Source organism: Sapajus apella, unplaced genomic scaffold (assembly GCF_009761245.1).
Source record: "Sapajus apella isolate SASKATOON/1434 unplaced genomic scaffold, GSC_monkey_1.0 scaffold65, whole genome shotgun sequence".
Lineage (NCBI taxonomy): Eukaryota > Metazoa > Chordata > Mammalia > Primates > Cebidae > Sapajus > Sapajus apella.
In genome coordinates, this window is record NW_022437005.1 from 1,608,603 (window position 1) to 1,624,211 (window position 15,609).

Here is a 15,609-nt window from a genome sequence, read left to right on the forward strand (position 1 = left end):
CATGAGTAAATTCAGCCTTATTTTTGATGGAAATATCCCTCCCTGGTGAGAGCTGACAAAATATAAGCAATATTAAGGTCACATGGCTACCAGACTGGCACATTCTAGATTTTTCCAGCTGCTGTTTCTTTAGTGGTGTGCTCAGCACTCCCCTGGACCTTTCAATGAACTATTTGGGGTTTTTCCCATTCTGGCATCCTTTTCACAACATTCTGTCAGCTCAGAATTTCCCAGTAATTTAACACTTCTGTTATGACTAAAGAGAAATTTCATATCCAGAACGTCAAGGAATATATCTCAGATAAATGAGAATATATGCCTACAACGTTCGAAATGGCGTTAGGCTTCAAGTTACAGAAACACCTTCTGTATCCCAGATAGTGACTTACACAAAACATAAACACATTTTTTAAAGAAGAAAAACTGTTTTCTCTCATTGAATGAGAAACAGGTAAGGGCTAATGTGACTCTTCTACAGATGATGTCAGAGATTGAGACACCTCCCAACTGTTCTTTCTACCACACCATAGTGTCGTCAGCGCACTCATGCTCGCTAGATGGCTGCTGAAGCCTTACCAGCATATGCTAGTCTTTCAGCAGGAAGGTGGATGAGTAGGAAATCAATAATATTAAATAATAAATAAATAAATAAAGATCTGCTGTGGGAGTAAGCCCTTTGTAATAAGCTTGCCTGGAAGCCCACCCAATGGCATCTACTTCCATCTAAATTGGTCGCTCATATTTTTCATCTTTGAAAGAGACGCTGATAAACATAGATTCTAATTGGACATATAGCCTATCCAATAATACAGGGATTCTGTTAGCAGGAAAAATGAGAATTTATAATGGGTAGGCAACCACCGATCTATGTCATAATGATATTTTCTTTGATTTAGAATTGCTTTTTAAATTGGGATAATGCATATGTGGAAGAAAATGCATGATCTAGGTCTTAAAATATTTTGTTTACTATGAATTTAGCCTCAGGAAAATACATCTTTATCATACTCTGAGCAGGATTTTAATCAGCTTGACTTTTTGCTCTCAACCCTAATTATGAGTCATTGTTTCATATATTTCCAAGAAATTTTAAGAGTCTACTGTAAACATTTCTGGGAAACATTGTTTTTTCCTCATTTGCTACTTCAAGTTCAAAAAGAGAAATAAAAGTCATTGTTTCCTGAGTATCTGCCTATTATTTAGATCTTAGAGTCTGGGAGAAAGAAGAATCTCCCGGTTTTTAAAGATCAGTCCCTATGTTTTTTGGATTTGAGAAGAAGAATGCTAGTGTGTTATCCATAACTAAAAACGGCTGCAGGTTCCTGATCTTAAAAATGTGTAAATATTTATTCTATTATACTTATCTTCTCCTGGGATCACGGCCCAGATCTCATCTTCAAATTGACCAACAAGATGAGAGGTTCATAACAGAAGGTAATTTTTAAGTCAGCCCAAGGCAGTCTCCAATAACCTAACGAAATTCCTCACATCTGTGAAGCTTCAAGATGTAGATCACCTTGTCACTGCGTTGTATTTTCTCACAGATATTTCTTCTGTTCCCTGAAGGAAACACTGATGCTATTCAGTACCTGACACATGAATCTTTCATGCAGGCTATAGGTGACCTCTAATGGAATCCACTTTTCACCTGATTACTTCAGCTCTTTTGTTTTTCCTCCCAAAGGAGTTAGGACAGCTATTTAACCTTATTCTTTTGTGTCTTCCTTTGAGAGTGGATTCTTGCTTTGTTTCCTTTCTGATGATGATGATGATGATGCTAATGACTATCTGTATAACAAACCACTTCCAAAGTTTAGTGGCTTAAAACAACAGCTATTTAATTATTGATTCTATGGGTTCACCATAAAGCTGGACAGTACTTTTTCTCTTATATGGGCTCACTCATATGTCTGGTCAGTTGCCAGGAAAGCTGAATGCTGGCTAGTCTAGGATGGCTTCCATTGAGATGATTTAATCCTGTTCCTCATTGTCTCTCATCCTTTAGCTAGCTGGCCTGCACTAGCTCACATGGGAGCTTAGCAGAGTTTCAAGAGTGAGCAGAAACATGAAAGGCCTCTTTAGACTTAGGACTAGTACTGGCAGTGTCACTTTTGCCTCATTCTGTTGACCAAAGCAAGTCATGAGATCAGCCTAGATTCAAGGGTTGGGGAATTAGATTCTATCTCTTGGTGGTAGGAGCTGCAGAATCATATGGCCAAGGGCATGGGTACAGAAAAGGAAGTAATTGCTGCAGCTTTTACAAAAGGTCTACCACAGTAAGATTCTTTGAGGACTTATTCAGGCACTGTGTGCTAAGCACTGTACACATTATTTCATTCAATTCTTATAAGAACTCTACCAGGTTGATACTAATATTATACCCATTTATATAGATGCAGAAATTCTAAGTGACAGAGACTGGCATTTTGATTGTCAAACCCTTTTAATTACCAGATCTGTGGACTCCAAATGTTCTTGATTGTGTACCTCTCTCAGTAGAAATATTGGGAACATATATGTATGTGTATGTTTGCTTATAAATTATATACAAGCACTACTGTTAATCTCTGTATTAAATAGTGATACACTCAAACTTCATTTTTATCTTTTTAGATAAAAATTGTAAGTATCAATTAAAGTTTGAGCATATTTTTTAATCCTTTATATGAATGTCTTGTAGCCTCACTTTGGAGACTGTGCGTCAAGCATCTCCTCATGCCCAAGATATTTCATGATTCCCATGTATAGCTTTGAGTGAAACAGCGTTTAATCAAAATCCTACTTGCCATTGAGTTTAGTTCTAGTTCCAGTTAATACTGCCTGCTTTAAATGCAAACTTTTAAGGGTAGGGACTCTTCCTCTTTGGATATTTGATTAGGACTTGTGGAGGAATGTGAGAGCAACGGTTTAATTAAATTTAGAGAGGATCTTCTGATTTATGAGAGTCAGGACTCATGGTTTCATGTGTCCAGTGAATAGTCAGATCACTTACCACAGGGCTCAATTGCTCATCACTCTCTGGAGCTGTGTGAATAAAACAAGATACTGTGGAGGAATGCTTCTCAAAGTTCTCAACTGGCAGTGTGTGTCTCCATTATTTGCAGAGATTATGAAATGCAGACTCTGGGCTTCCACTGCATTTTTACCAGGCTCCCATGGTGGCATTCACCACAATTTTAGGGACATAAAATCTGAATTCATATCTGCCACTTAGGTGGATGACCTTAGACAAGTCATCTGTTCTTGAACTTGTTGAATTTCTTCAACTGGAAAATGGGAAAGCTGGCTGGGTATGGTGGCTCATGCCTGAAATCCTAACACTTTGGGAAGCTGAGGCGGGGGATCACTTGAGGTCAGGAGTTTGAGACCAGACTGGCCAACATGGAGAGACCCTGTCTCTACTACAAATATAAAAAATTAGCCAGGTGTGGTGGTGGGTGTCTGTAATCCCAGCTAATCAGGAGGCTAAGGCAGGAGAATTTCTTGAACCTGGGAAGCGGAGGATGCAGTGAGCTGAGATCAGTCCATTGCACCCCAGCCTCGGCAACAAGAGCAAAACTCCATCTAAAAAAAAAAAAAAAAAAAGCGGAAAAGGTAATAAAGCCCAAGATCACCTTGCAAAATAGTTTACAAATTAAATTTATGATAATTTTGTCAAAGTGTTTTATAAAATGTAATACATTAACGTGACACATCCCGTAAAAGTTGGTCAATCTATTAAAAGAAGTATTCTACATACTAAAGTACTTGGTATGTTATAGATTACTTTTAATTTCAATGAAAACATGATTCTGAGCTTTCTTCCCTATTCATTTGGGTTCCAGGGAAAGAGACCAGGGCATATATTTCCCTTCTTCTTTGCATGAATGGGAGTAGAAGAGAGTAGGATTTATCACACAGACTTAGTTCAGGCAAACATGGGCTCTGACCCCAGCTTCTACATGATCTTGCAGTGACTACTTAACTTCTACCTCTTTATTTATTAAGTAGTGATCTTAGTGAATTCTTTCTTTCAAAATTTTTATGATGATTAAATGAGTTACTATAGCCAAAATTTATTGCATACTCGCCATGCCAGGCATGATTAAAAGCGTTTGTCAATTCACTCACGAAAATCCTGTGATTTTGAGTGAAGGTCCTATGAGGATGAGACAAGAGAGTCAAGAAATAGAGATTTAAGTGGTAGCACTAGGGTTCAGATCTCTGCTGTCTGACACCTTCACCATCCTCTTTCCGCTTCATAACACTACCTCTTAAAAAGTGCAAGCTTGCAAGTCACTTAGCACACCAGTGGACACACAGCACATCTTCAAAATACGTGGCATTATTATTGTTAATATTATTATTTAATTTCCCCACAGCTTCTTGCAGAATGCTTTGTGTAAGGTAGCTGTCTAACAAATTTATCTTGATTTGATTTTTAAAGAACCCTGTTGTATCCTCTTGGGCTTCTAAGAGATATATATTCAATGAGAGAAGCCTCTTACTTTTTAAGCTAATGTGATTTATGTGGCTGCTTATTGATTAAGTTACCATCTTTTACTTACAAAAGAAGATTAAATGAATATGTGAAAATCCAAGAAATCCAAAATCTCCCTTGCTACAAACTGTTTAGAAAAGTATCTTTGTAAGACAAGGAGACCACATAGGGCCAGCTTCTAAACCAACTGGGTCTCACTAAATGGTGCTTTCGTGTTTTGCAAAACCTGTATTTAGAACTCTGTCTTGGTTCTCTTTTATTGTTATTTTCTGATAGCTCTACATTAACTACCGTACCGTACCTGATAAATTTCTGTTCCATGCTTTGCAGCTTGCTTTTTCTCTTTTCAGGATCAACCTGTTCATTTGCTTATAAAACGAGGAGCTTTACCCGAGGAATGTCAGAGAGCCAGATAGGACTCTCTGGGGCAAAATAAATCTTAAGTTAAAAAAAAAACAACTGAGGTGGTTTCATGTCCTATGTCTTTTGCCTTTATTTTAGCCATCTGAACAGTGGAATAGGACTATTCTATAATAACATCCTCAAACTCTAAGCCCCAAGGTAATATTAACACAGGTGACAACACTTCCCCTCCAGCATAACTGAAACCTATCTTTCTACCCCACCCTCAACCATGTAATTCTTCAGGTTATCATTTAAGGAAAATCTGACTAAGATGGCCTAATTAATAGGCCAAAGTCCTCTGAATTCAGCCTTTGCTAGATAATTGGAGAAAATATGTCCGGGAGTCAAAGTCCTTACCTTAGTTAACCGTCTACCTGCAAGCGTTTTGGCCTTCTTGTCAGGATGGCAAATGACAGGTATGTCAGTACAGCAGAAAGCCTAGCCTTTAGAATGAGCTACAGCTAGACTCCCCTCAGTCCTGATGAAGAGCAGCCCTGTGAGTGACCTCAGTGTTCACCTGAATACGAGCTGGCCTTACCACAGGCAGTCTCTAGGCGGTCCTCAGCTTTATCTTCTATTAGTCTGGTTTCAGTCACTTGGTAGGAGAAACAACTATTTGAATGAGTAGGAGAGCCGGGCTTTGGGTGCTCACCAAGTCTTCAGATTCCAGCATGATTAAGGACTCTGAGACATATCTAGGGAAATGAGCTTGGTCAATTCATACATTCTAGTAATCAAAGCTGAATTTTTTGCACAGGTTTTAAAAAAAATAACAGTGATCCAGTGGAATGAAAATTGTCATCAAGATATTTACAACAGAAATGAATATATTAGTTGAGGGAAACTGGTGTTGCAAACATTCCCAAATTTTCGTAGTTCTACATAATAAAGGTTTACCACCTGATTCATAATCTAGTATGGGAAGTGGGAGTGAAGTTCTGTTCCACACAGTCATTTAGGGACTCAGGAACTTTTTGTCTGGTCTCTGTACCATCTCCTGGGGCATTGGTGTCCTGCCTGGAGCCCCTGCATTCAGCCTGCAGACAATGGAAGGTCATGTGGAGGACCTTGCGCAGGATTTTTAGACTGGATATAGAAACAGTTATATCACTTTTACGCATATTCTTTAAACAGGACTCAGTCTCACAACCCCTAAAATTACAAGAATGGTTGGGAAGTACTGTCTTGCTAACATAGCCCAGGAAGAAAACCAAATGGGCATTTGTGAACAAACAGCAGTCTAGCCGCAGTCATCTTGAAAAATTCTATGTATTGTTGTTCTATTTGCTCATGGAGCTCAGTTGTCTTTTTTCCTATAGGATATATATTTCTGGTATGATAAGAAGCATGGCAGTCCTATTGCTCTCTAGAAGATTGTATTCCACATTTTTTCCTCTTTTAGATTTCTGATCTTGGGTTCTGTTCTTTTTCTTTTATTTTTTTAGTGGTGATTAGGTTTAGACAATCTGTGTCAGGCCCAAGAGCAAACCATGGGTTTCCACCTTACCCACCTCCCCAGGGTAGATAGGAGAAGTACTACTTTGTTGTATTCCGCATCTCGTCACTATTCAGCCTGCTGTCTTTTTATTCTGACCCTTCGTGAGGCCAAAAGGCAAGGTTTTCTGCACGTTGCACTAGATCTGAGTATAGAAGGGGGTGAACTTTCAGATTTGATGAATTATAATGCTTCTAATATAGAACCTCATCACCAGATTTGTGACGACAACACTGGCTGTGTATTTGACTTTACGTTTTACTTTCTAATTCCTTAGATTTGAGCAGCCTAACTACTTCCTCAGTATTGTCTCAAGAAAAAAAAGCCATACGACTTTTCCTCTCAAATTTAATTGAATCAAAATCAACTGTATTAATCAATTAGAGTCATTTATTAGCTGGGAATATACAAAAGAATAAGCCACCTCCTGTTCCTTCAAGGAACTGAGGCTAAGGAGGCAAACAGACTTTTAGCATATAAGCATTCTGCTGTGTTTATGTAATAACTATAAAACGGTTTATAAATATGACAACAAGGGTGCAGACCAGAATATTATGAGAACATAAAGAGACATTTGTTTTGTCCAGTTCTGAATGGTCTCTTAAAGGAGACAACGTTTGAGCTAGAAATTGAAAAATGGGAAAGACCTTGCTAGGCAGAAAAGGGGAGGGAATATGAAGCCTGGGTAGAGGGCATCTTGCCAAGGAAGTCACACTGTCTAGAGAATAGCGAGGTCTTGGGAGTGGCCACATCAGAGGATGTGAAGGGAGAAGGTGTAGGATGACATGAGGATTGGGAGGATAAGTTGGAATGTTTATGAAGGGTCTAAACACCGTAATTTGGAATTAGTGTTTTGCAAAGGAAGATATGAAGAATAACAAACATTACTTTAGTAGGAAAGTAGTAAGATCAGACTCACATTTTAGAAAAATAAGTCTAGCAACAGGATTGACAATAGATTACAGAATTTTAAACTCTTATGTTGAGTTTGTACATACAGGGATATTACCTTTTTGTCTTTCAAAGACATACCTTGAAGCATTGCCTTTTTCTCCCACACATTTTCTTTTTTTTTTCAAGGGCCACAAATATAGCTCTGAAATAAAAGGAGATTATGTTCTAACTAATTGAAAATGTGTTATATAGTTCCAGTGTTCTATAATGCCAGACTAACATGTATCAGATGAGCGTCTACCAATAGTAATTATAAATTCTTGACAAAATGTAAGCTATGACAGAAACTGTTTATTGGCACTAGCAAGTAACTAAAAGTAGGCTGAAACTAAAAGGGCTTCTATCTGTGGAATAAGGAAACCACACTGAGATCCACATTTAGAGACCACGTAACTTTGACCCCGAGGTTCCTCCTTAACTCATATGGTAAGTGGCTGAGAGGGATCAAACAGAAAGCAATAGTTTATTGGCATGGGAAACCAAAGGACTGAATTCAGGATTGTCAGAATAGGAATTGAGGAGATGCCAGAAAGGAAAGAGTCACAGATGGGTTAGCCCCCAAATCTACAAATAAACCCCTCGTTAATCCTTGGTTGAGTCTATGCATATGCAGAGAAAGACTCTAAGAAGCCTGGGAAGAAAATAAAAGCTAGAAGGTGTAAAGAAATGAGCAAATAATTCAGCAGCTTCTTAACTGTATGTCTGTAGAATTTGGAATTTTAGTTCTCCCCAAGTTAGAGGGGGTTGGTTAACACCTTGGGTTTCCCATTGAAACTTCAGAAGTCGCACATGATAGGAGTAAAGACTATATCTTGGGACTAAGGGATTTATCCTAGAACTAAAGGAAAAACTGAAATAGACCCACCTTAACAAAATTTCCATGTTACCTGACGGTATTTAACCGGCTGCTAGAACACACTTCAACACCGGAGGAAGCTAATAGAATCTAAAGCCTCTACCATATATTATACACATGTTTCAATATGCCATCAGTAATTACTAGACATGCAAATAAGTAAAAAGAATCCCAGAGTCAAATGAAAAATGAGTCAATACAAACAGACCCATAGCTGACCTACATGATGGAATTGGCACACAGGGACATTAAAATAAGTATGTAAAATCTGTTAAGGAGTTTATATGACAAGATAAGCAGAATGGGTGAGAAGATGGCAGACTTCAGGAGTGATAGGAAAATAGAAAGAAGATGAACCAAATGGAAATTTCAAGAATGAGAAAAATTAAATATCTGAAAATTTAAAAATTGGGATGGAATTAATAACAGATTTATCACAACTTGGTAATAAAAAGACAACAAAAATTAGCAAAAGACATGAGTAGACGCTTCCAAATATAAGATATATGAATGGCCAATATATATTTGGCAAGATACCGAACATCATTAGGTATCAGGAAAATGTGCATTGAATACTCCTTTATAGTCATAAGAATTGCCAACATTAAAAAGGCTGATAACACCAAGAGATTGCCACAGTTTGAACTCCCCATGGGTACTAAAAATACAAAAATTAGCTGGGTATGGTGGCATATGCCTGTAGCCCCAGCTACTCGGGAGGCTGAGGCAGGAGAATTGCCTGAACCCAGGAGGCGGAGGTTGCGGTGAGCCGAGATCGCGCCATTGCACTCCAGCCTGGGTAGCAAGAGTGAAACTCCGTCTCAAAAACAAAACAAAACAAAACAAAACAAAACAAAACAAAGAAAAACCAAAATGGTAACCATACTGTATATACTTTTCTAAACCTGGGATTTTCACTGAGAAGTCTTTTCATGTGAAGGACTCTGTTTACCTATAAAGCTGGCCTATTCTTTTTAACTGCTGTATTGCAGTCTACGGCATTGATAGGCTTTTAACTTTGTAACTACATGAGATACTACCATTATTGATAAGGACTTGTAAGCAAACCAGTGCTTGGAGCATCACATGTCTAGATAATGTTCAGAGTCTGGATTTCAACCTAGATTTTGTGAAACACTCAGTCTAGTGTAGTCTGGAGTGAATTAATTTTATTGTGAGTGTCTCCGAAGTTCAGGTTAATTGTCAGACTTTGCCGATATGCAAGTGGTGATGTAATCAAGGCCAGATAATGTTGTTTCCCTAGGACAACTGTGGGGCGGAAAGTGAAGCCTCCATGCCATGCAGTGGCAGCAGAAGCCAACATAGACTTTCGACAAGTTATACTTCCCTGAGTGCCAATAGCCTGTCCCATATCCAGCTTCCTGTAAAATAATAATAATGATAATGGTAATAAAGAGTAAGGATCAATTGCATGGTGTTACGAACTGTGGAGAGAAGGAGAAGTCTTCAGACCTGTAGTATTCTATCTACTTTCACATTCCAGGTACTATTGTTTTCTCTCTTTTCCTTTATTTTGCAATCTTGCTTTTTTTTTTTTTCTGTCCAAAGGGCCCATTCAATAACAACTAAAATCCCAAATTCTCAATTTCCTAATTTATGTGTCTGTGGTCTTTTAGTGTGTACACTCACACAAAGAGAGTTTTAATTTCCAGTGACATCAAATTTGTGCTTTCAAAAGGTAATTTGTGATGCCCGGATGTGAAAGGGGCCCTGGTGTAAAGCCAGAGAGCTGATAAGAGCTGAGGCTGGTCATGGACACAAAGCCTGCTCCTCTGGCAGAGTTGGAGCAGCACAGAATTTCTCCTTCGGGCCCTGCCAAGTGAGAGTGAGGGGTGGTCTTATGGGTGTTAAGCAAGACCTAATCTACCCTTGCAAGGCCCCCAGTCAGATACCCTGCAGAAACAGAATCAGGTTTGTGTCATTCTGTTGCGGGGAGCACTTGCTAAAAGGTTTGGTTTTGATTTTCATAGCTTTAATTCTACTCTTTCAGTTTTGAGTTGAGCGCCTTTCTAGGTTTCTTTCTGACCTTTTTTCTTCTCTAACCTGTTGTGTATTCAAGGCAACCCTCACCAGCTCAGGAGAGAGAGAAAATTGTGAGCATTTCTTCCCAACCCTGTGTTCAGTGACATCAAGTTAATAGCTTAAAATTGAAGTGGGAAAATGCTACCTATCAAGGATTCTCCCACCCCAGAGAACCTGTTGTTTAGCACACCACTTCTGTAACCCTTCCGCTTCTGTTCAGCACATAAACCTTCCCCTCACCACACACAGACACACGTATACACACAGACACACTAGTGTGTGAAACATTGGACACCCTGGGTTTTCTTCCAAGGGCTATGGTTATTTACAAGAAGAACAAATTGAGTTCTTTTCCTCGTCTCATCTTGAGCTTTACACTTATTTCCAAAAGCCGGCCTGGCACGGTTGCTCACACCTGTAATCACAGCACTTTGAGAGGCCGAGGCGGGCAGATCACAAGGTCAGGAGATGGAGATCATCCTGGCCAACATGGTGAAATCCTGTCTCTAATAAAAATACAAAGAAAAATGTTAGCCAGGTGTGGTCGTCCGTGCCTGTAGTCCCAGCTACTCAGGAGGCTAAGGCACTAGAATCGCTTGAATCCAGGAGGTAGAGTTGCAGTGAGCTGAGATCACACTACTGCACTCCAGCCTGGCGACAGAGCGAGACTCAGTCTCAAAAAATTTTTAAAAAAGCCAAATATAAGCTAACTTTCTTCTCTCTCCCTTAGTGGATGGCTGTATTCATAGAGCGGCTGGCCCTTGTTTGCTAGCTGAATGCCGTAACCTGAATGGCTGTGATACTGGACATGCAAAAATCACGTGTGGCTACGACCTGCCTGCAAAATGTGAGTAGAACTTTTTTGAATACTGTTTCAAAATCAGATGAGACGTCTTAACTTGTTTTACTCCAGTGTATAACTGGAAAAGGAAATGGCAGTGGTGGTATTTAATTAAATGTGCTTCAGTTCAGATTTTGTACATGGTAATAAAAAGTACTGTCTAAATCGTTCTCCAAATATATATATGTGTGTGTGTATGTGTGTGTGGGTGTGTATGCACATATATCATACACACACATATATACATATATACGTGTATCTATATGTATACACACACACATATATATACACATATGATGTTTAACCATTCAAGTCTTTGACAGAGTATCTCTGAAACAGGGAAATAAAAATATGAGCAAAATATGCCTTATAGCATTTAAGTGCCACAGAGTGACAGCTCCTGGAAATGAGAACAATTTCTTATTTCTTGTTCAGGTTTCTTGATTGTGGTTGTGTTTAGAGCAAAGGAGATCAAAGTGATGTATTGTGTTTTCAGCTGCCATGTAAAGGCTGATTGGCAATTACAGCCAAGGCATCTGTCACATTTTGCTTTCAGGAAAAGCCAATGGAATCTGCTTGTCAGTGTGAGAATGTATTTGCTCTTTGAATGTGGAATGGTCAAAATTCCCATTATATTTTAATAGAGAGAAGTATTGCATTTGATTGACCTTGTTGCTTAATCATTTAGCCAACTGGTTGAGGTCATAAGGAATAAAATATTTAAAGAGAAGCTGGTTAAAGGCATAGCCTTTTTTTTTTTTTTTTTTTTTTTTTTTTTTTTTCCTTGAGACAGTTTTACTCTGTTGCCCAGGCTGGAGTGCAGTGGTGCAGTCTCAGCTCACTGCAACCTCTGCCTCCTGGGTTCAAGAGATTCTCCTGCCTCAGCCTCCCAAATAGCTGGTACTACAGGCACGTGCCACCACACCCAGCTAATTTTTTATTTTTAGTAGGGATGGGGTTTCACCATATTGGCCAGGCTGGTCCAAACTCCTTACCTCAGGTGATCTGCCCCCCTCAGCCTCCTAAAGTGCTGGGGTTACAGGCATGAGCCACTGTGCTTGGCCTAAGGGAATAGCTTTTTTATCCTATAATCTTCAGGGCCTGAGGAAGGAGGTGGAGAGTTCATTGCAACATTAAGGTGTGCAGTGTCCTGGAAATTGATACACCAATTTGTTGATTATCCCATTCTCCTACTTCTTATGATACCGCTGATGCATTTTATGTAGCAGTGAAGCTGGTTTTGGGTTTTGTTTTAGCAGTGGAAAAAACATGAATGAAAATTTATAATACAATCTATAGGATACTATGGGTTTTATATATATACAGGTTGTCTAACAATGAATTTCCTGTGGATATGTGTGAAGGAAGACTAGTGCATTATATTTTAAAGATAGCTGTAAAAGTATGTTTAAATTTGAGGATTTGTAGTAAATAGTAATATATTAAAACAGTTTTTTAAATCAATTGAATATTGCATCCTATATTGCTCATGATGGTTTTCCAGTGAAAGTACTTTGATGTGCTGCATAAAGATGTTTTGGTCAATGATGGAACGCCTATGTGACGGTGGTCCTGTAAGATTATAATACAGATTGAATATCCCTTATCCAAAATGCTTGAGACCAGATATGATCTGGATTTCAGATCTTTTCTTCAGACTTTGAAATGTTTGCATATATAAAATGAGATAACTTGGAGATGGGACCCAAGACTAAGCACACAATTCATTTATGTTTTATATACACCTTATACACATAGCATAAGAGTAATATTATGCAATATTTTAAATAATTTTGTGCATGAAACAGTTTTGATTGTGTTTTGACTGGGCCTGTCACATGAGATAATGTGTGGAATTTTCCACTTGTGGCATCACATTGGCACTCAAAGTTTTAGATTTTGGAGCATTTTGAGTTTCAAATTTTTGGATTAGGGATTCAACCTGTACTATATTTTCACTGTATCTTTTCTACGTTTAGATATGTTTAGATATACAAATACTTACCATTGTGTTACAGTAGTTTGCAGTATTCAGCACAGTGACATGCTGTACAGGTTTGTAGCCTAGGAACAACAGGCTATATCATATAGTCTGGGTGTGTAGTAAGCTATACCATCTAGGTTTGTGTAAGTGCACCTTATGATCACACAACAGTGAAATCACCTAAGGAGTCATTTCTCACGTTCCCATTGGTAAGTGATACATGATTGTGTGTCAACTATATGCTGTTTAATTTTTCCTTTAATGACTTTTCGTTTCCTTTTCTTTGCTAAGTTCTTTACCTAGTGTGAAAGAGTCAAATCATGTACCAAATGGCTCTTCACTACTCCTTGGAATATATATTTGTGTCAAACAAACCCTTTTTGTACAATAGTGCTTAGAAGAGTTGTCTTTCTAACTCAGAGATCATGATCTGGGTATTAACAGTGATTTCCCTCTGCAGAATTATATAGCGCTATGTTTACAAGTGTTGGCTCTTTTCCTTTCAAATATGCTACTGTCATGATTTACCTAACTTACACCACCCTGAGAGCAAGCAAGATTGCTGACTGGTACAATAATAGCAAGATTATTGACTGTTTTCAGACTTGTAACTGACCTTAAGTCAAGTAATAGTCCCGGTCTGTTTTCTTTCTTATGTATTAAAACACAAATCAAATTTCTCCTAATCTGAACTTTCTAAAGAACAGTATACTCAGAGTCGTTAAATGTCCCGAAATAAAATGGTGGCTCTATCTAGTGTATGGGTTCACACTATCACACATGTGACAATTTTTAAAATATGCTTGTATCTGTTTGACATCCATCTGAATAAATTATTCAATTTCCTTTGAATGCCATTCATCTTATTTTAGGATTATTGAAGACTTGCACAATACCAGACACTGAAGGACAAAGATCAATAAGTCAAAAGAATTCCAATGCTTGAGTTATAACTTTGAACTGAAGTGTGGCTTTCATGGGCATCCTGGGGCAAGTGGATCTTTAGGGTCAATGATGTTAGAAGTGGCATGTCAGTCCACAGGACTAGCTACAGAATCCATGAGAGCTGAGATCCTGAGAGCCAACATATACTCAAGTCGCTGCATGCAGCCCACAGGGCGTGTTTAGTAAAAACTCATCCAATAGAATAGAAATTACCAGACAGGCCTTGCAGTGCCACCTCATAAAAGTCATAAACATGGAATATTTGTGGCGAGGTCTTGTTTCTTCCTGTATATTTAAAATGTTAATGATTTATATTAAAAGCATAAAGGAAAGCAAGGAAAGCAACATGAAAATGAGTAATAATAGCTTACATTTTTGTGCCACTTTACAGTATTTCACAGTACTTTCACAAGCCCTTGTATTTTAAATTGGGTTTTATAAACATTGTGTGTGTTCATTTTCCCTTTCCCTATCCCTGAGAGATGTTTTTCTTTCTCATCAGTTTGGTTCATCCATTTCAGAGTCATTAACAATCCACAGATGTGCTTTTGTAGTGAGAATGAAAAGGGAGCTCATTACTTACTGTTTGGGTCATTTTTCCCCTCCATATTTAATAATTCCATGACAGCTTGACAGCAGAGACTAGTTCCTATCTGTCCTCTGAGACAGCTGGTTTATCATTATAGGGGTACTAAAGCCAGTCATCCAGCCACAAGTGATAATATCTTCATGCATCAGCAATTTGTTTGGAAAATGCTATTGTCGAGTTACAGGCAAACTTGATAATTTTGAGCTGGTTTTTGCCTCTTTTATGCTTGCTAAATTAATCTATTCATAAATGCTTGTATTTGAATTAATTATGCTTCTATTCTGTGTTCTGTGACTCATCATGAATGGTTAGAATGATAAGCCCCAGATATTTAGTTTACTCTTCACTGCTTGGATGTTTTGAATGATTTCTTTTTGACGTTAAGAATATCCAATCATTCTTTTTAAAAGAAATCTAAGCGTAGAAAGAATATTGGTCAATATTTAATTGAAGGCTATTGCTAAGGAAATGACTTAGAAAGTAGATGGAGGATTGTTTACGTAATTGGATCTTTCGGGAATTTTCTCTACAATGTTAGATATTTTTTGAATTTATAATACAATTTAAATATTTATAGATTTTTAGAAGCTTGTTGACATATGAGACATTTCTATTCATGCTGTCGTCATTCCACCAGGCAGTCAGCTTCACATGGGCAAGATTTGTCTGTCTCAGTCACAGTTCCAATGTCAATATCTATCATAGTGTCTCCTAAATATGTGCGGAATTAATGTGAATAAATGAAGGATAAAATGAGTGAATTATTTCAGGACTTTTTCACCTGAAAAATATTAAAAAAAAAAACAAACTGTCGCCTCTACTTGTAATACTTTTCTGTCTGCAATTATTCTGCACAGTTCTAGTAAATTTACATACTTAGATCCAGAGTCCTTATAATTGTCTACAAGGCTGTACATGATGTGACCTTTACTTCTCTACATCATCTCCTTCTGTGCTCCCCCTACTCACACGGGCTGCTTTGTGTGAACCTGGTCCTCAAAGCCTTTGCGCTGGCAT

The 15,609-nt window shown here is 38.1% G+C and overlaps 1 protein-coding gene across 2 annotated transcripts in view; it reads left to right on the plus strand.

Moving 5' to 3' along the window:
- MACROD2 (mono-ADP ribosylhydrolase 2) overlaps positions 1-15,609 on the plus strand; it is a 2,030,631-nt gene that overhangs the window by 684,063 nt on the left and 1,330,959 nt on the right. For both annotated transcript variants that reach the window (XM_032248219.1, XM_032248220.1), the window contains exon 5: positions 10,964-11,080. In XM_032248219.1, the coding sequence (XP_032104110.1) occupies positions 10,964-11,080 (117 nt within the window). The remainder of the gene's footprint in view (positions 1-10,963; positions 11,081-15,609) is intronic.